At 36.0% G+C, this 21,496-nt stretch overlaps 1 protein-coding gene and 1 long non-coding RNA gene across 5 annotated transcripts; one reads left to right on the top strand and one right to left on the bottom strand.

Moving 5' to 3' along the window:
* Nucleotides 1–264: 264 nt before the first annotated feature.
* On the bottom strand, nucleotides 265–19,349 carry LOC128156064 (protein lev-9-like). 3 transcript variants are annotated; one of them, XM_052818055.1, is made up of 13 exons: nucleotides 19,133–19,349; nucleotides 10,554–10,691; nucleotides 9,738–9,947; nucleotides 8,534–8,734; nucleotides 8,202–8,390; nucleotides 7,697–7,885; nucleotides 5,334–5,507; nucleotides 4,709–4,882; nucleotides 4,362–4,446; nucleotides 4,089–4,180; nucleotides 3,787–3,966; nucleotides 2,446–2,631; nucleotides 265–2,246 (listed from the first exon to the last, which is right to left on the bottom strand). In XM_052818055.1, the coding sequence occupies exons 1-13, from the start codon at nucleotides 19,197–19,199 to the stop codon at nucleotides 1,957–1,959; spliced, it is 2,175 nt and encodes a 724-aa protein (XP_052674015.1). In that variant the 5' UTR covers nucleotides 19,200–19,349; the 3' UTR covers nucleotides 265–1,956. The 3 variants fall into 3 exon arrangements, with proteins under 3 accessions (XP_052674015.1, XP_052674014.1, XP_052674016.1); XM_052818054.1 differs by having other exon boundaries at nucleotides 4,362–4,449; XM_052818056.1 differs by lacking the exon at nucleotides 4,709–4,882 and having other exon boundaries at nucleotides 4,362–4,449.
* On the top strand, nucleotides 19,328–21,010 carry LOC128156065 (uncharacterized). 2 transcript variants are annotated; one of them, XR_008239673.1, is made up of 3 exons: nucleotides 19,328–19,460; nucleotides 20,416–20,691; nucleotides 20,799–21,010. It is a non-coding gene; the product is annotated as an uncharacterized LOC128156065 (long non-coding RNA). The 2 variants fall into 2 exon arrangements; XR_008239672.1 differs by lacking the exon at nucleotides 19,328–19,460 and adding an exon at nucleotides 19,536–19,833.
* Nucleotides 21,011–21,496: the final 486 nt, after the last annotated feature.

A 21,496-nucleotide genomic window follows, 5' to 3' on the forward strand; every position in this document is an offset into this window, starting at 1 on the left:
GCCACAACAAGCCCTGTGTGAAGGTCACAATGAGTCATGTGTGAAGGTCACACTGAGTCATGTGTGAAGGTCATGGTGACGTGGAGCACATTCTTTGTTTCAAGTTTACGTCATCATCCATGAGAAAATATATTAAAGAAAAAGTCAAATATGGCAACCGCAGGGACACTTTATCCGTTCGATTGTCTATCACATACACCATGTATTGATCTAATAACAACCCATTATAATAATTTTGGATAAACAAACAAGGGGATACAATTCTCCTGTGATTGCACTTTTTAATAAAAGAAACAATGTTAGATTTGCTCTTTTATAATGTGCAAAAAACACATATAATAAATAAATATATAAGTACTGGTAATAAAACAGATACTTTTTTAAATCAACTGCGAATGATTTACACAGGGTTTTTTTTTTAATTAGTCTTTTTGAAAATTGAAACACTTTAATATACATTGTTTTTCAATAATTAACACTGTTAGTAATGTTCGTGTGATAGAAAATTGTATCTTGAGGGTGTAAAGATGGTAAATTATTAACAATGATAAAATGAAAGTCTCTCTGCTTATAACAAAGCAAGGTTCGGATTTACATATAAGTTTGTTAAAGGAACATACAAAAAGAAGTGTCGGAAATTTAAATACTTATATTTAATGGAAAATTTGAGGAGATGAAACAATTCAAAATTAGATTTTCATATAATCCCTGGAACAAACAAATAAAATGAACAACTTTTTTGGTGACATTTTACTACAAATTTCACGTACATGTATTTAAAAGAAAAAATTCCGATGGACAAAAATACAGTTTACAGTATAAAATTGAAAAATAAATAAATGAAAATTTGACGTATTTTTAACCATATTAGGGTCTGTTAGGAAAACTTCCAGGATAACGAACGATTTAGTATTTAGGTGTTCTGCATTAACGATTAAAAGTAAAGTAGTTAGATACTACATGTAGTATACTGTATTTACATTCAAAATAACAGTACTTAGATATTCTGTATTTACGATCAGAAGTAAAAGAGCATGCAGAATAGCCGGAACAGTCTAAGAGTCATTCGACTTCAAGAAATTATTCAATTGTCGCAAAGTTAATTTTAGAATTTACTTCCATCTTATAATAATGTAGAGTTAATTACTGCACATGTACGTATTTCCACATTTTTTATGTACCAACCATTGCCTGTGTAAGAACTCTTGTTAAAATCATGATAGGCCTCTGTGATTAAAAGTAAGTTAGTTCAGGTGTTTGACTTTTCAATATAAATACGATTATCCGAGGTTGTTGTTCTTTTTATTTATAGAAAGATCTGCGAACCATTCCCTGTAAAAAACAACCAACCGGTCGGTAAACCTTGTTCAATAAATCAAAAACTAGAAACTTGTACGTTTGATATCATGACAAAAATTGCAACACAGAAAGTGACTTGTTTTTTTTTCTTTTTTTCGTAAATGGACAACAGTATAAGCGAGACAACTTGTATTGTTGTGTGGAGAGAGAGAGAGAGAGAAAGAGAGAGAGAGAAAGAGAGAGAGAGAGGCGCAATACTTTTTCAACGAATTTCAACTCAGAAATATTTAAAGTTTATTATAATTGACTATAGGGTTTAGGTTATCGTTGTCAGTGAATATATTATTATTTTACTATACTTCTTTTATCAACTACATTCCTGGAAGCGTAAAGAGTTCGAGCCCAATCTTAATGGATGATAAGAATCGCATGACGAAAATAGCGGTTTCTGTTCATAAGTATATTTAATGCAAAAAATGATATTAAATAAAAAAAAAATCGAGATACTAATAGACTGATAATGTTAAAATACTCATGAATACACAGACATTGTACGACATGGTTTGATGACGTAAGGACACATCACAGAAAGGCACTGTTGACTTCGAGAGTAAAATTCCAACAAATGAACCCTTGTAGGAATATAAAAAAATTGTCTCATGTTTCGTAGAAATTCCTGTTTGGTATGGGGGTCCATCGGAGGGGGATGGGGAGGTACTGCTGGGGCTTACAGTGGGACGCAGCGTCCCCTAGCGGAGGAATCCACTGGCCGTTAATACAGGTGGCGCCACTGGCCCCGGAAATCTGGTAGCCGGGATCACACTTGAACTCGAGGCGCTGTCCGTGTTTGATGGTCGTAATGTACCGGGGGAAGTTAAACCGGATGTTGTTCGGTTCCTTCTTGTAGATTTTCCCGTTTGTGATAGTCCCGGGATTCGGACAATAGACTGCAAACAGTTTTTATTATAATAATATCTCAGTCAACAGAAAACAAATGAAAACCAAACTATTGTCTTAAAGATCATCGATTCTCATTAGAATATAATGTTCTCTCAACTTTTAATATCTATGCTGTTTTGTTTCATTGGATAATGAACATCAGTAGAGGCTCTTTATTTTTTTGCCGACATTTAAGATTGTACTTACATTCCTGACATGCAGGGTTACCGCCCTTCCACTGGCCCTTGTCACAGATCAGATAGGGCGAGCTCTGGGTCATACCCGACAGACGGAAGCCATTGTTACAGATGTAGCGCGCCCGGCGGCCGTGTTCCTGTCCAATGAAGAGGCGGATCCCGTTCTCTACGTAAGGCGGGGGAGAAGGACAGGGCGCTTGTCAAAATACAGAAAAATGAAATAAAAGTCATGAAATGAACACGTCAAAGTAAATTAGAATTATTTGTATACAACTTTTCCACCAAAATTCATTAAAAAAATAGAACAAACATACGGCTTGGGGTAAAATGCTGACGATGGACCCTCCACTTTGGAAGGTCTATAGTGGAGGGGGTGGAGTTTGGTGTGTCAGTCTTAATTCAGAGTCCTTTGATCTGTCATTCCAATTATGTTATCAGAAACAGAATGGGGCACATTGTTTTATTTATATGACTTTTAAACACAAGCACATAAAACTTCTCTCCCCTAATTGACGATGACGAATGGTGGCACTTTCATTTAGGTGCTGGGTTTTTTAAAAGTACATCTACACAAGATGTATATACTGTTTGGTTCTATTACAGTTGCATTATTGCTGAACTGGACAAATTTTTTAAAATTTATGACAGCTTATGAATTTTATTCTACAAAAGTGTAAGTCTTGTAAAAATAATTAATTTATTTTATATTACATTTCCTTTAAATGTCCCTATATCATGAAGATAATTGTGCTGAAATTTCTAAATGCACTATGACATGGCGAGACATTTCAAACACCGGACATTGTCTCCGACAACAATTCGCATTGTTAATACGTATTTTGCAACGAAGCTGACACTCTTGGTGACTTGGAATTCGGACTCAGATATTTCCGATAATCATACTGTTTGAGAACAAGATCATTGGGTGGTTTTCTTAATTTTTTTGTAAATAATTGTCCACATACATAGCATTTTTTTTTACTATTAATATATTAACATTTGTTACTCGGGGAAGAAAGATAAATCTCTCCCAACGTTGAGGTGAGTAACTTCCTGTTCACAGTCTCACTGGACTCGAATAATTGTTACAAAAACATAGAGTAATTTACGTATCCTGATTAAGTTCATTTGAAGTTGCTAAATTCATTAAATGTTAGGACCTTCCTCTCCTTTTTTTTTTTTTTAATTTCTAATAAACAACCCATATGTTTTAGCTATTAGGTGCATGATGAAATTGGAATGACAGATCAAACAGACTCTAAATTAAGAATGACACACCAAGCCCCCTCCACTATGGACCCTCCAAAGTGGAGGGTTCATCGTCAGCATTTTACCCCAAGCCCAAACATACCCGGGACACATTTTGGCGGTCCGGGATTGAAGGTCCCGTTATAACATGTCACAATGCTTGAATGGACCGGAACCAGCCCGTTTTTACAGGTGTACTCAAAAGTTTTTCCGTGGTTGATCCAAGTCCCCACTGGATAGCCATTAATGTCTGCAAATTCGATGTTTGGAATGGAGCACTGGCCTAAAGGAACAGAGATAAACAGAACAAAAGTGAATTTAAAAATTGCACTCTCGTTTTCAGTGAAACCAAAAACAGATTGAGTGATGATTGGATATGATTATTTGTGGACTGTGAGTCCTCACCCCAGCATGTCGGCGGCGGGTTGGACCATTGTCCGGGGCTCACACATTTTGTCTCAAAGTAAGACCCATCAAACGTCGTTCTTACCACACAGCTGAAAGCAAGAGAAGTTTACCTAGACTTTACCTCAAGATTTAAAATCATTGGCATCAATAAAAATATAAAAAAGTCTAAATTTTTAAACAAATACTGAGCACCCACGTACGTTCAGCTTATGAACGAGTATTTTGGCATGGGCAGAAATTTGAAGGAAAAAAAAAACCCTTGGAACTTACCTAAAGAAAAGAGTGGAGCCTAGTGTGGTCTTCTCTCCGAGAACGTAACCATTCCAGAAGTTTTTTGGCCAGCCACAGTCGATTTCTGCTTTATAAACAAAACAAACCATTCTATATTTATATGATGCTGTATGATAACAATGGTGGGAGGGGTTTTGCTGCTGACCTTCGCACTCTGAGCGTAGTAACAAAGATGCAAAGTGTTCAAATAAGTGAACAATTTAACATGGTTCAATAACGTTAATAACATTGTATTTCATTACCTCAATTGCCTCCTACATTTAGTTATGTATACAAATTTTATCTGCTTTCAAAATTTCAACCTGCGTTAAATCTCCGTTCCATACCTGTGCATTTGACGTCATTTCCGCTCCATTCTCCATTTTGCAGACATCGTCTTTCAATGGAGCCCTCCAACTGTAGACCATCGTCACACTCAAACCGTAGGACGGTGCCGAACGCGTTACCGGAGCCCCGTATCCTCCCACCCACCGGGGCCTGTAGGGAAGGGCAGTCGATAGCTGGAGGAGAGCAAAAAGGACATTGCTACTGTTGGAGCGAAATTCGTAAAGGAAGCCATTAAACATTCTGATTCTGTTAATAGGTAGGAGGCAATGTGAGCTCGCTAATGAATGGTATTGAAGGTTTAGACAACGTAAGAACACTTAGGTCAATGTGTGTTTGCTCGTTCTGACCGACTGTCAAATAGATTACAGACTCAAGACATTTTTACTTATATACTAATGATAATGCTTTTATTGAAATTTGATACCTTGCAAAAACTTTTAAATAATTAAAATTTTTTGCATCTTTCCAACCGACACAAATATTGGCATGCAAAGACCAAACGAAAGAATATTTAAAGATAATCTAGCATGAAATCGTTTCTGTGTAATGATGCCACTAGAGACCGTACTCTTTTGTTAATGTTTGTTTTCAGTTACAGCCAATCCGTGGGGGTGGCGTACCTACCCAAACAGGTGGGGGACTCGGTGGACCACTGGCCGCTGGCCTGACACGTGGTACTGTCGTTTCCAACCAGCCGGTATCCCTCGTTACACACAAACTGTACGGTGTGGGGGTAGGTGAAGTCTATCCCGGTGATGCGTCCGTTCTCCACCGTGTTCGGGAATCCACATTCAACCGCTGGAAGAACGTAAACCGAGGCAATGTGTAGTAGATATACATGTACATACAGATGTTAACTCTTTAATAATAGTGATTAGAAAATTACCTAATGCTAGGTTCCCATGTTGGTGCGATCTTAACGAGCACCGCGATCGACAAATCCTAACTGATCGTCGAAACTATTTGATGGGGGTCGAAACGTCCTTCTGCGATTCGTTGAGCTTTCGATTGACATATTAGAAAGTAACGATTGACATATTAGAAAGGGTGACGCGATCTGTCAGATAGCCTTTCTCACTGCCAGTTAGATACGATGACATACTAGTACGTTCTGATGAGATTGTCCAGATAGGATTCCCGATTGGAGCCCGATCTGATCCAAACATTACGACACGAGTATGTGTATGTGTACATGTACGTGCAGATGCGTTTTTATGCATTACGATACGTTCATTACAAACTGATGTGCTCTATTGCGATTGGGCATGGTTTAGATGGCGGTTTTGTTCGCGATCAATATGGAAGTTGATCTATGTTTGGACCCCGAAAGATATATCTATATAGCCTTAATAATTATATTAACATATCACAACAGGACACAGCCCAATATGGTGTTTGTCCCCTCCAAGATCGAGTCACATCATTACGATTAGGGAGGCACGATTAAAATGTGACCTACTGAGCTTGGTAAAGACGCAATGCGATATGAAACGATGCTAACGAATTATTACGATTGTAAATATTCGTGTTGATCTTGAAATTCTTTTGACAGTCAAAAAAGTCTACGATCAACAAGATTGTCGCGACAAACCCTAAGATTTAGTGAGATGTGGCACGATAACTACAATTAGTCTACGACTTAGACTGCGATATCAATAGCAACGCTAATCGTGAGCTCTATGCTCCTTGTTCAGTCGCGTGCGCGGATTAGGTCGAATGGTGACAGGCGGTTCGACGTGGCCAGTTCTACATTGTGGAACAGCCTTCCCCAAAATCTTAAATTAGAGGAAAATTTTATTCGTTTTAAAAAGATATTGAAAACTTATCTTTTTAGCAAGGCTTATCCAGACTATTCTTAAGTATTTACGCATTTTAAACTTTATTTCATTGAGTACAGAGACAGCACAGCATTGATTTTTACAAGCATTGTAGAGTAATTTTATATATATGGCGCTTTATCAATTTTGTATAATGATAATAATAGTGGGCACGTAGCATTACGTAAGCGTCGTTGTCACCATACACAACTTTAATATATCATGTTCAATAAGTATTAAGTAAAGTTTCGGATAAGAGCTACCTGCATGCAGCTTAACTGGGGAATCAAGACATTCTAATTGGATACATAATGTGATAAACTGTGGCGTCATTAAAATTCATAAACATCCATTTTCAACAATTTTGTAAACTTCAGACTTTTGCTGATATAATTTAAATTTCTAGAAAATGTAGAAGAACTGCATACGCAAACGCCTGTTTCCCGCCTACATTTTACATCCAAATATTTCGGAATTTCTGTCAGATATTCAAAACCTAAGTTTTCCACTAAAAAGTATAATTAAATCCTAATCAATTTATATCAAAATAAAATTTGTAATCAAGTTATTTATTTTAAAACAAAAGTTTTGCTAACGTGGGGTCTTAAAAAATTTCATTGAAATCGGTCTCTATGAATGAGGAAAATATTATTTAGCGGCCAATATGTGCATAAAAACTTAATAATAACATATTTACAAAGCAAAATTCTTTTTTTGGAATGTATTTCGGTCTGTAGAAATATGTTCCCCCATGAAACAACAAACCCTTATGTAAAAATATGCTAAATAACAATAATTAAAACCCCTCAAAAGGAATTTTTGTTTCTCAGGGGGGGGGGGGAGATGTTTTAAAAAACATTTCCGTTTTGCGTTATATTCTATTATGAATTGGGCTTGCGCTATTTTCACCCTAATACAAAGTTATCTCTCTTTGTTTGACCAAATCATTTATATTTAATGAAAATAACATTAAAAAAAAAAAATAACTTTAATTGGACAACATTCAAAAAATGACTTTTAGTTAGGCGGCTAGACAATGCTATCGTTCGCAGTTTTTAAAGATGCGTTTCATTTTTTAAAATTTAACAAACCTTCGTTTTTTTAATACTCGACAACGAACATTAGTATCCAACGAATATTGTTGAAATGACAGCATTCGGGGAACCTTACGTTTACAGGACATTCGTGGGCCCTCCCACCTCTCCCCGTGGTCACACAAGGCCCGGGTGTGGGCAAACCTCTCTGTCAGCGTGAACCCGTCCTGACACCGGTAAGTGACCTGACTCCCCAGGGGGAACCTCGAGATCCCCTCAGAGTCGTGGAAGGCTCGCACAACGTACGGAGGCGGGCCACAAGTTTCTGAAACATCAAAAGACAGTACCTTTACAAATCAACTATAACATATTCATAATAAATACATTTAATGTTACATCAGCAGTTATTTGATGACCATAATCCCAACTCCTCCTTTAATTGCCGAAAAGATAATTTGAAATTTCATTTTGTCTGAACGACGGTATCAAGCAAACGAAAAATAAACGATGCTTAGTTATTTTTTAAAAGAGTCTAGGTCATGTTCATATAATATCATACTTGGATACTGCTTTTTAGGCGACTCCAAAATCTCTGATTTTCACAACCTTTCAATATCTTGGATAAAAATTCAAAAGCCTACCACTCCCTCCTTTTTCACATCGAGGCTCATTTCCTGTCCATGTGCTGTCTGATTCACAGATGCGCTCTGACCTTCCGATAAGCTCAAAGCCCGGATTACAGTAGTACCTGACAACAGCATTGACCCCTGTTGAGGCAGGGATTATGACCCCTCCATTCAGTGGCTCTGGGGGCTTGGGACAGCCAGCAGCTAACCAAAATATAAATGAAGAGTTTACAGTTGAGAGCATCTATAATTGGTTATAAGCAGGGTTAGGGTTAGTGCTATGCAATGTGTCGTAAAATGTTGAATTTACTGATACAATTAACATCCTGAGATCTAATGCGGTCTACCTTGACAAACCATCTTTGGTCCGACCCATTCCCCATCCGCAATGCACCACGCCCTCTCCACATAGTCTGAGCCCCTCATGAAGCCCTCGATACAGGAGTACTCGAGCATGGTCCCCGAGGGGTATCGCTCCCCCTCCCCCAGTTCCCGTCCGTTGTGGATGGCGTATTCTATGACGGGAGGGGAGTTACAGCCCTCTTTACCTTCAAGTAAAATATGTACCTGTGTCACCAAGATCGCTCAATAAGCCTGACAAAATTATGTAACCCGAGAACGGCAAAAATATTTTCGTGACTTTCTACACAGTAGGTACTAGTAAGGACATTATAAGTATAAGTAAGGACTCACTAAGTATTGGTAAGGACATAGTTTTTAGTAAGGACATACACATATTGGTAAGGACTTACTAAGCATTGGTAAAAACACACTAAGTATAGGTAAGGACACACTATTGGTAAGGACTTACTAAGCATTGGTAAAAACACACTAAGTATAGGTAAGGACACACTATCGGTAAGGACAAACTAAGCATTGGTAAGGACATACTAAGCATTGGTAAGGACATACTAAAATTGGTAATGACAAACTAAGTATTTCTAGGGACATAGTAAGTATTGGTAGGGAGACACTAAGTATTTGTAGGGACACACTTTTAGGTAAGGACACACAAATATTGGTAAAGACTTACTAAGCATTGGTAAAAACACACTAAGTATTGGTAAGGACACACTATGAATTGGTAGGGACATACTAAGTATTGATTAGGACACACTAAGTATTTCTAGGGACACACTATTTGGTTAGGACATACAAATATTTGTTGAGACTTACTAAGCATTGGTAAAATACACTAAGTTTTGGTAAGGACATACTAAGTATTGGTGGGGACATATTCAGTATTGGTAGGGACATACTAAGTATTGGTGGGGACATATTCAGTATTGGTAAGGACATACTAAGTATTGGTAAGGACATACAAATATTGGTAAGGACATACTAAGTATTGTTAAGAACACTAAGTATTGGGAAGGACATGACTTACTAAGCATTGTCAAGGACGCACAAGTATTGATAAAGAAAAACACTAAGTATTGGTAGGGACATACTAAGCATTAGCAAGGACATACAAAGAATTGGTTAGGACATACTAAGATAAAGAAACATTAAGTATTGGTAGGGACATACTAAGTATAAATAAGGACCTACTAAGTATTGGCTGACCGCTTCCTTTAGACAGGACACAACTGGGGGCCTCTCCTTCCCATTTCTCGTCCCCCCGACACACCCGGTCCTTCTGACCCCGGATTTCGTACCCCCATTCACACTCATAGGTGGCAATTCCCCCGAACATGTTCTGGGGCTTGATGTTCACACGCCCATTGGGGATCGTTCTCGCCAAGTTCTCACATCTATGATCTGAATAAAAAAACCAGTAGTGGATGAAACAGACACAGCGATGTCCTTGTTATATGTCGCTTTTATTCAACAACCTCTCAACGCCGTACCCGTACTGTGGTTGTCTTCAGGGTGTGAAATCTAAAATTACATATCTTTCGTGACCCGTTTAGGCCATGCCGCCTCGCGTGATAATCAACTATGACGCATGTCTCTTTATCTACATCATTTACCAAATTCTGCATTATGTCATAATTTTGTTCAATCGAAAAATTAAATTCAGTGTGTAAACAATCTTTGCGAATTAATTATTCTACATTATGTGGTTAATAATAAATCTACTCCTTCGATATCGCAGCCTTAAGAAAATATATGATCTATAATAATTCTAAATGTTTCCAGACAAAGTAAATCTTATAAAAAAAATAACCACGAGTTCACTTTTTTTCAAATCAAGAAAGTAAGCTTTCTAAACTTTTAATATGCTTTCTTTTTAGCATAATACATGTACTTGAATAAGACAACGTTTTTCACGCTTCAGATTTAATAACGAAACAAAATCTGTGGAGTTTCTGACGATTTACATAGATTTGAGAGAATAAATGAGTTAATTGAATTGACACTTACTCTGGCTTATACAGCTATAACCACATAGGCCATCACACTCGCACGTTTTCCGTCCACTCTTGCAGGGGTTGTCATCCGGGTGACACGCCTTCTGGCATTCCCGGCCCGGGTTAGGGACCCGCTCAGGACAGTCGTTTCCTGTGCATAAACAGAATTATAACTATTGATAACTATTATCCGTACATATGTTTATTGTGGATAAACAGAGTTATATTGTATATTAGTCGTACAGTTGTCTTGTTGTAAATTTTGTATTTACACCCATCCAGTGAATTAAAAGTTTACAACAGGACAGTATTATCCGTACATTTCCTGTGCATATACAGAGTTATAACTATTATCCGTACAGACATTTCCTGTGGATATACAGAGTTATAACTATTATCTGTACAGATATTTCCTGTGGATATACAGAGTTATAACTATTATCCGTACACACAAATCCTGTGGATATACAGAGTTATAACTATTATCCTAACATACGTTTCCTGTGGATATACAGAGTTATAACTATTATCTGTACAGATATTTCCCGCGGATATACAGAGTTATAACTATTATCTGTACAGATATTTCCTGTGGATATACAGAGTTATAACTATTATCCGTACAGATATTTCCTGTGGATATACAGAGTTATCACTATTATTCGTACAGATATTTCCTGTGGATATACAGAGTTATCACTGTTATCCGTACAGATATTTCCTGTGGATATACAGAGTTATAACTATTATCCGTACAGATATTTCCTGTGGATATACAGAGTAATAACTATTATTTGTACAGATATTTCCTGTGATATATACAGAGTTATAACTTATCTGTACAGATATTTCCTGTAGATATACAGAGTTATCACTATTATCCGTACAGATATTTCCTGTGGATATACAGAGTTATAACTATTATCCGTACAGATATTTCCTGTGGATATACAGAGTTATAACTATTATCTGTACAGATATTTTTTGGTGATATACAGAGTTATAACTATCATCCGTACAGATATTTCCTGTGGATATACAGAGTTATCACTATTATCCGTACAGATATTCCCTGGTGATATACAGAGTTATAACTATTATCCGTACAGATATTTCCTGTGGATTTACAGAGTTATCACTATTATCCGTATAGATATTTCCTGTGGATAAACAGAGTTATAACTATTATCTGTACAGATATTTCCTGGTGATATTAACAGAGTTCTAACTATTATCTGTACAGATATTTCCTGTGGATATACAGAGTTATAACTATTATCTGTACAAATATTTCCTGTGGATATACAGAGTTATAACTATTATCTGTACAGATTTTTCCTGGTGATATTAACAGAGTTATAACTATTATCCTAACATACGTTTCCTGTGGATATACAGAGTTATAACTATTATCTTTACAGATATTTCCTGGTGATATATACAGAGTTATTACTTATCTGTACAGATATTTCCTGTAGATATACAGAGTTATCACTATTATCCGTACAGATATTTCCTGTGGATATACAGAGTTATCACTATTATCCATACAGATATTTCCTGTGCATATACAGAGCTATAACTATCATCCGTACAGATATTTCCTGTGGATATACAGAGTTATAACTATTATCTGTACAAATATTTTCTGGTGATATACAGAGTTATAACTATTATCCGTACAGATATTTCCTGTGGATATACAGAGTTATAACTATTATCCGTACAGATATTTCCTGGTGATATACAGAGTTATAACTTATCTGTACAGATATTTTCTGTGGATATACAGAGTTATAACTATTATCCGTACAGATATTTTCTGTGGATATACAGAGTTATAACTATTATCTTTACAGATATTTCCTGTTGATATATTCAGAGTTATAACTTATCTGTACAGATATTTCCTGTAGATATACAGAGTTATCACTATTATCCGTACAGATATTTCGTTTGGATATACAGAGTTATAACTATTATCCGTACAGATATTTCCTGTGGATATACAGAGTTATAACTATTATCTGTACAGATATTTTTTGGTGATATACAGAGTTATAACTATCATCCGTACAGATATTTCCTGTGGATATACAGAGTTATCACTATTATCCGTACAGATATTCCCTGGTGATTTACAGAGTTATAACTATTATCCGTACAGATATTTCCTGTGGATTTACAGAGTTATCACTATTATCCGTATAGATATTTCCTGTGGATAAACAGAGTTATAACTATTATCTGTACAGATATTTCCTGGTGATATTAACAGAGTTCTAACTATTATCTGTACAGATATTTCCTGTGGATATACAGAGTTATAACTATTATCTGTACAAATATTTCCTGTGGATATACAGAGTTATAACTATTATCTGTACAGATATTTCCTGGTGATATTAACAGAGTTATAACTATTATCCTAACATACGTTTCCTGTGGATATACAGAGTTATAACTATTATCTTTACAGATATTTCCTGGTGATATATACAGAGTTATTACTTATCTGTACAGATATTTCCTGTAGATATACAGAGTTATCACTATTATCCGTACAGATATTTCCTGTGGATATACAGAGTTATCACTATTATCCATACAGATATTTCCTGTGCATATACAGAGCTATAACTATCATCCGTACAGATATTTCCTGTGGATATACAGAGTTATAACTATTATCTGTACAAATATTTTCTGGTGATATACAGAGTTATAACTATTATCCGTACAGATATTTCCTGTGGATATACAGAGTTATAACTATTATCCGTACAGATATTTCCTGGTGATATACAGAGTTATAACTTATCTGTACAGATATTTTCTGTGGATATACAGAGTTATAACTATTATCCGTACAGATATTTTCTGTGGATATACAGAGTTATAACTATTATCTTTACAGATATTTCCTGTTGATATATTCAGAGTTATAACTTATCTGTACAGATATTTCCTGTAGATATACAGAGTTATCACTATTATCCGTACAGATATTTCCTGTGGATATACAGAGTAATAACTATTATCCGTACAGATATTTCCTGTGGATATACAGAGTTATAACTATCATCCGTACAGATATTTCCTGTGGATATACAGAGTTATAACTATTATCTGTGCAGATATTTTCTGTGGATATACAGAGTTATAACTTTTATCCGTACAGACGTTTCCTGTGGATAAACAGAGTTATAGCTATTATCTTTACAGATATTTCCTGGTGATATATACAGAGTTATCACTATTATCCGTACAGATATTTCCTGTGGATATACAGAGTAATAACTATTATCTGTACAGATATTTCCTGCGGATATACAGCGTTATAACTATTATCCGTACAGTTATTTTCTGGTGATATACAGAGTTATAACTTTTATCGGTACAGATATTTCCTGTGGATATACAGAGTTATAACTATTATCCGTACAGATATTTCCTGTGGATATATAGAGTTATAACTTTTATCCGTACAGATGTTATCTACGTTAGATATATACAGGATATTCCGTTTTCCAATAAAATTACTAGTATTGGAGTTATCTTAACTTAATATTATAAAGACCAATTCTGTTAGGTCATGTTTCGTAAAAAATATCTGTTGATTTTTATGGGTAAGGAGGTTATGATATTTTATCTGTTCTGAAACGATATTGTAAAATTAATCAGGTACTTAAAAGAAAAAACAAAATCGTAAACGTCTGTAGAAGCAGCAGAGATCGAGTGAACACGTTTTTTTAGGGTATTCTTTTATTCTTTTACATGAGCAGCTTTTTCCAGTCCCAGGGGAAACCTCCGTGTAATAGCTTTATTTGGCGTTTTTTCGCCTATCATAATAAACTTGTTTTATATTGTATCTCGTCTGACAGTCCCGTTTTCTGTCCGGATCTGGTTTTGACATTTACATGTATCATTTCTCCGCAGAGACACCACAAAGCAATCCCGGAAAGTGCAGCTTCCTTACACTCTTACAAAGGACCATAACTCTGTATAGAACAGGATTGACATAATTGAAAAGGATTCTCTTTTCTCCAGCGTTTCTGGAAATGAATTCATTCTCTCTTTTATTTGTTCCGATTTTTCCATCGATACCATTATAGTCTTTTATTACGAGAGGCTCACAATAGATTTCTCTGACAAATGAATGTGGATTTTTCTCTTGGTCTAGATTAGTTTCCGCCGATGAATCAACACTCCGCTCTCTCACGATCTCACTCACTGGGATGGCTGTCTCCTACAACTCCTCTTAATATACTGTTTAGTTTATAATGCAAGAGTGGTATGGGGATTCTTGTAATTACAAATCACCCCCTGGAAAAATAGAAAAAATGGCGAGTAAACTTAGAAGTGATCATTCCTTGAAACTGGCAATAGAATGTATGTTGTTGTACGACTCTGTGCGACCGTTACATAGGTATTTCTCACTATACCTACTAGTATATATGTATTCTTGTACAGATATTGATATAGTATATAGTATCTAGTTCATCTAGTAGATATCTTATACAAGGTGATGATTTCCGATTTCGGTTGGATTTTCTTTGAAATTTTTTTTTCGAAGTGCGTTATAAAGGTACATAATTTTTTCTTATTTAGACACTTAACGCACTTTGGAAAAATATGTGTAAATCACAAATTTTAGAATTGAATTTCTATTTTACAGATTGTATGATGATTTGGTAACACTAGTGAATCTAATTTACCGTCTTTGAGTATGGGGATAGGGGTGAGGATTAACCAAAGATACAGGTCAATTACCAGTACATCATTAATTGATTACAGGAAGAAGGTCCCCCACCCCTCATCTTTCCTCCCAAAAACATGATATTCAGCAACCTGGAGTAAAGGTATAAGAATGAAAAATTTGTTATAAATAGTTGTAAATTAGGTACAGTAATATTGAAAAAAAAAACGAGCTGGTCAAACAATAATTTCTCCAAAGATATGTTAAAGAATCTAAAAATTTTTAACGTAAACCCTGTGTTCAAAGTCAGTACTGTAGCAGTAATCACTTTATATAAAAAAGTTACATTGCCAAACATTTAATTTTAAAATATAAACTTTGAAATAGGCATTTGTGTGTGGTTTTTTTTTCTCGCACTGATGTTCTAAATAATTATATTGTTTTTGATAAACATCACTAACGAATCCTTTTTCACCTCATGTTTGTTTAAAAGCACATTCGATTGAAGCCAGTTGAAATGTTTTATACATTGATCTCCATTATTAATATTTAAAAATCATTTTCGTTTCTGACAATGCACAATGTAATAGATAAAAATTTTATTTGCTGGATTCACGCGGTACGAAAAAGCGAAAGGCAGTTGTTAACTTATGCGGTATTGTCATATTTTGATATTTGAAGTTATCTGAAAATGAATAGTGTTCCTTTTTAAATACATCACTTTGAGCTAAACAATTTAAAAACATTTATTTATTGTACATGTATATAAAAATATCAATTATTTCGACGAAACTCTGAACAATATTTTTTTCAAAGTGCGTTAATATCGACAATTTCAACGCACTTTGAAAAAATGTTTTTCAAAGTGCGTTGACTTTCAATTGGTCCCAAAATTAACACGCTTTGATTTTTTTTTCCAAAGTTCGTAATTTTTCACGGTGCGTTGTAACAGATGCATCGACATCGAAGTGTAGGAATTTTATATCTAGATAGCTTAGATAATGTAATGGGAAGCTATTGATATCAAAATGGAAGACTCGGTGTCAAAATTTCTACATATAGAAGATATTTAAAAGATATCATTTATAAATATAAGAAAATCGGACAAAATTATTGATTTCTCAAATATGGACAATAGGTTGAGTAAGTAGTATAGATATAGCATTGTTGATAAGGTGCGCAGTATACGCATTAAAGAGTTGGACAGGTGTACTATATACACATTGTAGAGTTGAACAGGTGTGCTGTGTACGCATTGAAGGGTTTAACAGGTTTGCGATATAAACATTATAGAGTTGGACAGGTGTGTTGTATACGCATTGAAGAGTTGGACAGGTGTGCAGTATACGCATTCAAGAGTTGGACAGGTGTGCTGTATACGTATTGAAGAGTTGGACAGGTGTGCAGTATACGCATTGAAGGGTTGGACAGGTGTGCTGTGTTCGCATTGAAAATGTTGGACATGTGTGCTGTATACGCATTGAAGGGTTGGACGGTTGTGCTGTGTACGCATTGAAGAGTTGAACAGGTGTGCTATGTACGCATTGAAAAGTTGGACATATGTGCTGTGTACACATTGAAGGGGTGGACAGGTGTGCTGTATACGCAATGAAGGGTATGACATATGTGCTGTGTACGCATGGGAAAAATCGGACAGGTGTGCTGTGTACGCATTGAAGTGTGGTACAGGTGTGCTGTGTACTCAATGAAGGGTTGGACAGGTGTGCCTTGTACGAATTTAAAATGTTGGACAGGTGTGCTATGTACGCACTGGAAAAGTCGGGCAGGTGTGCTGTGTTCGCATTGAAAATGTTAGACAGATGTGTTGTATACGCATTGGAAAAGTCGAACAGGTGTGCTGTGTACGCATTGAAGTGTGGTACAGGTGTGCTGTGTACGCATTGAAGAGTTGGACAGGTGTGCTGAAAAGTCATTGAAAAGTTGAACTAGTGTGTGTATAGTTAATTATATAAGCAAGGTGTTCTGAAATGTGCAAAATGTGTGTTTGGAGATGTTGCCCTTATTTTTAACAAAGATATCGTGATGTTGGTAATAGAAATACATGTATATGGTCGACGTATATTGGTATGTGTTAACAGCAGCCATTTACACAAAATACACCAAAAAGTACATGAACATCCAGGTCAAAACCAAATAGCTGGTGTATGATAAACAGTTTGTAAAGCCTGTAATTGTGGTGTTATCTGGCTAACCATTACAACAAAACAAAGTGATGGAAAAACCTGCTAGGATGCAATTAGTTTTACAAAACATGTTTATGTTGTCTGACCCATGTATGTAAAAAATCGAAACCTGCCTTCGTCATTGGGAGTTTTAAAGTAAAAACACAACAACGTCGTTCTTGCATGTTTACCAGTGCGGAAGTCAGTGATGGGGGATTCTGAAACCAGAGCATCTTTATCTTAGACGCGATATCAAAAAGGAAAGAGCTAATTGGCTTAATTCCCAGGAGAATTAATAGCTATATTTCATGGATGCTTAACTTTCCTTTGCTTAATTGCAAATTAAATCAATGGAATAATTCCTTGTATTGTCCTTGTATAATATCAAATTTATGCAACCGGTTTCCATTAAGACGGACCTATTATTTTTATACATACACTATATCGTTAAGAGAAATCAACCAATATAAATGTAACTCAATTAAAGACAACAGGAGGTCTTGGCAATGATATTTGGTGGTAACAAAATAATGTGATTTATTTTTTCTTCACATTCTTACACATTTTCATTTTTGTTAAAATATCGGTTTAATTTGGTAATAAAACATGTCCACAATCGGATATAATGTTTGATAATCATTAACTTCGGAGAATGAAAAGGGACTTTGATTTTACTAGGAGAAAGAAAACATAAAGCATGTCCTTGCTGAGGAAGATTTGTAATCTCCAAACTCTGTAGAATATATCACATGTATTGTGGTTGAATTCCTGGAACCAACCCAGTAATTCAATTATGTTTCCAAACGTCAGAGCCGAGAAGATTGTTTCTGGTTTCAGAGAAATTAATTTTCCCCTCCGCTTGAAGATTTGGTCGTTGTTCCTGATAACTTTGACACCGTTGTTATAAATTGAGAAATAAGACGTCGAAGTAAAAATAGCAGGAAAACTATGAAGATAACTTATTTATCCATTTATAAACTTAATACCTTGTATTTCATAACATCGTGCATCATAGTGGTATTGTTACTGCGGCAAACACCTCCCGATAAATCCTCCGTTAAAACAATTTTGATTATCATTCTACTTAATTTCCCAGTCAAAGAATTCCAGATGTTTAGAAGCTCTCAGTGGTACGGCGTCCCTTTGATGTTAATTATATAACTGTAATGATCAATTGGACAGGATGGAGTGGTTTCACATGTCGCAGGCACCGCTCTAATTCTGAGAGGCTTCACGGAGACAAAAACGGGATTCTGTTTAATGAGAGATCTGGAGCGCGGGAAACCATTAATTCCCGAACCGATTCATTTGTTGGGATAATGGCGGAAAATCCGTCGTTTTCTTGTTCCTAGTAAAGTTCTATTGATGCCTTGCTATGACCATATCGTGGCGTAACGAGAACATGCAGGTACCAATAATAATTCATAGGGAACGATTTAATTGGAATTCAAACAAATGTGAATAGCAATCATACAAAGATTATCATCACTGGACACTCCAAACAAAAAAAATCTTTTTTTCTTCTCTTTTTGACATACACTGGAACGTATACTTTCAATCAAGCAAAATATACAAATATACACTAACAGTTTCTTATTAAAATGGGTGTACGCTAAAAAAAAAATTGGAGTCAAATTCACCTTTAATATCAAAAGTCTGATATAAAAAAGGATATTTTATAAAAAGTGGTTGAATTTCGTAGGAACTTACCTTGAGTATCTTGAAATAAAGTAAAAGATAAAATCAAGAAGGTGAAGATACGGCAATCCGGCTTCATCTTGTAGGGTGTTCAGTGAACAGAATCAACTTCACGGCTACTTCGTCACGTTGCCACCAAACGCAAACAAAGAGCGATGAGAGAGGCTGAACAAGAGGATATAGTGATAAGAGCCTGACACAGGCGGAATCAATGCGGGGCAGACACAAGTACCACACAGAGCGGTCTCAGAGTCTCTACGTGGCTGTTATATCCATTATCTGAGGATTTCATTGGTCAGGGTCTTAAAAAGCCCTCGCAACCAGATCCTGTTAAACTCAGGTAAAACGAATCCTCCCCGAGTGTATTGCAGTGAATTACAGCTTCGAGTTTTCATTAAGATGGTTGTTTTTGGAAATGGTTCGGATCTGACATAAATGTAATTACATGTAAAAGTAATCGAGTGATAACGTTATTAGCCGAGGTCCGGCGAGGAAGGCCGCCATGATTAAGGGGGACGGTGACGAGCGGCGAGCTTCCGCTGGAGAGGCGAGATAAGGACCTGATGATTCTACAGCATGCTACACGATCGGCCTAATCAATATTAATTGTCATTTCATTATTTCTAGAGACGCTTCTGCTCACATCTATCAATATTCTAGTGACATCAGAAGCGCCAGGTTTGAGAAAATTATGCCATATCACGATTCTTATGGTAATCATCAAGGTATTCCGAAGGTTCTATTTGTTTCATTCGTTATTCATTTAGATTATATCGCAGATTCTATTAAATACAAGTACATGTTCCCTAAAAGTGCTAAAACTTGTTTGTGTTTCTAGAAAACTAATCAGTGTTGGAATTATGTTGTACATATCATGACAGAATTTTGGACCCTTTCATCAATTAGAAAGGAATTTTTTAATAAGTTCAGTGTATGTAGAACTTACACTAACACGAAATCTATCACTTTGTTATTTATAATCTTATAACATAACTCTTTAAAATTTAATGGTTTCAATATTGAATGATGTATTTCTAATTGTTTCAAAGTTTTCTGCTACGGCAAAATAAGCAGCACAAACAACAGGTTAAAAAAACTAACTAAGATCGCTATTTTGTGAAATCTCTAGAATCGAAATCGGCTAAGGTTGAAACCAGATACTGGTTTTGTTTAATCTGACCATTGCTTGAAATTGAAAATCTTTAACAAATACCAGTGCTATATCACAGTTTCTAGTAATTTATTCGTTTGAGTATTCTGATATAATGCTTAATGGCATAATTTTTCATTTGCAGGATTTTCAGAAACACGTTATATATAAACTGTCTAAAAACCTGACCAAATTCCGTACTTCCGGCGATTCTTTACTACATCGAGGTGGGGAACGTGTGTTTTCAATGATTATTTTGGAGTCGTTTTACCGGGTTTTCCAATGGAAACATCCAGTTTTTAAAATGGTGAAAATGGCGGGCGGCTGCCAAAAGGGTACCCTCATTCCACGGATAACTCCTCCTACAGTTTCTCAAGATAGGAAGTTGTTCTTTTGCAGATCAATTGTACATATACCAGAGGTATGCATATTGCTTGGATTTTGATTTCTAATAATTTATGAAAAAGTAATAGCTTTTCGTTCATAATGTCCATTAATAAGTCAATCAAATGCGTGTACAACTTTCAGGACACAGAACCCTTGGCTACTGGTCGGTCTTTAGAAACGGAAAACAACCATGTCGAATTATTCTTGGCTACTGGTCGGTCTTTAGAAACGGAAAACAACCATGTCGAATTCTTCTTGTTAAACTTCGACACAGTTCAGATATAGGACAGGAATCCAAAACATTTGACGATTAGAACAAGATACAGGTGTCACAAAAAAGGTTGAAGCGTTTATGCTATTGTGACCGCGTAGTTTTTACGGTGCTAGAGAATTCTTCTGGGTCTGTATCGGTCGTGTGCAGTACGAACCGGGTGAGGGAATGTTGGCGTAAAGGGTATAAGGTATAAGGTTGAGGCGCGCTGTGGGCCGTGAGGTAAAAACGAAGGGGGGTAGGTTTGCCGTATTCCCGAAGGTCCACCAGTATACAGTTCCAGAGAAATAAACCAAGTGATGAAGGATTCCGTATTTATTGGACGAGATTCAACGATGGCAACATTAAAACATTTTAACAGACAGACATTGTACAAACAAGTCGGATATGGCCAGTAGTGGCCTCCGGACTCAAGACTCTGGGTGAGTCGGACGTGGCCGAGGCTGGCCGCCGTATTCCAGACTGCCGATTGACAATTGTACATAATTATTTATAAGAATCTGAACAATAAGTATAAATTGACAGGTGATGACTTAAGTAAGCTGAGTGAAAGGTTCACAGATATAAA

This window comes from Crassostrea angulata, chromosome 7 (assembly GCF_025612915.1).
Source record: "Crassostrea angulata isolate pt1a10 chromosome 7, ASM2561291v2, whole genome shotgun sequence".
NCBI lineage: Eukaryota > Metazoa > Mollusca > Bivalvia > Ostreida > Ostreidae > Magallana > Magallana angulata.

Excerpts from the sequence above, each read along its gene's own strand:
- LOC128156064 (XM_052818054.1), bottom strand. The coding sequence starts at position 19,199 with ATGAAGCCGGATTGCCGTATCTTCACCTTCTTGATTTTATCTTTTACT. Across the intron at positions 4,883-5,333 it reads CGAGTCCCCCACCTGTTTGG|CTATCGACTGCCCTTCCCTA; the intron begins GTAGGTACGCCA and ends GCTCTCCTCCAG. Across the intron at positions 4,181-4,361 it reads GGCTCCACTCTTTTCTTTAG|CTGTGTGGTAAGAACGACGT; the intron begins GTAAGTTCCAAG and ends TCTTGCTTTCAG.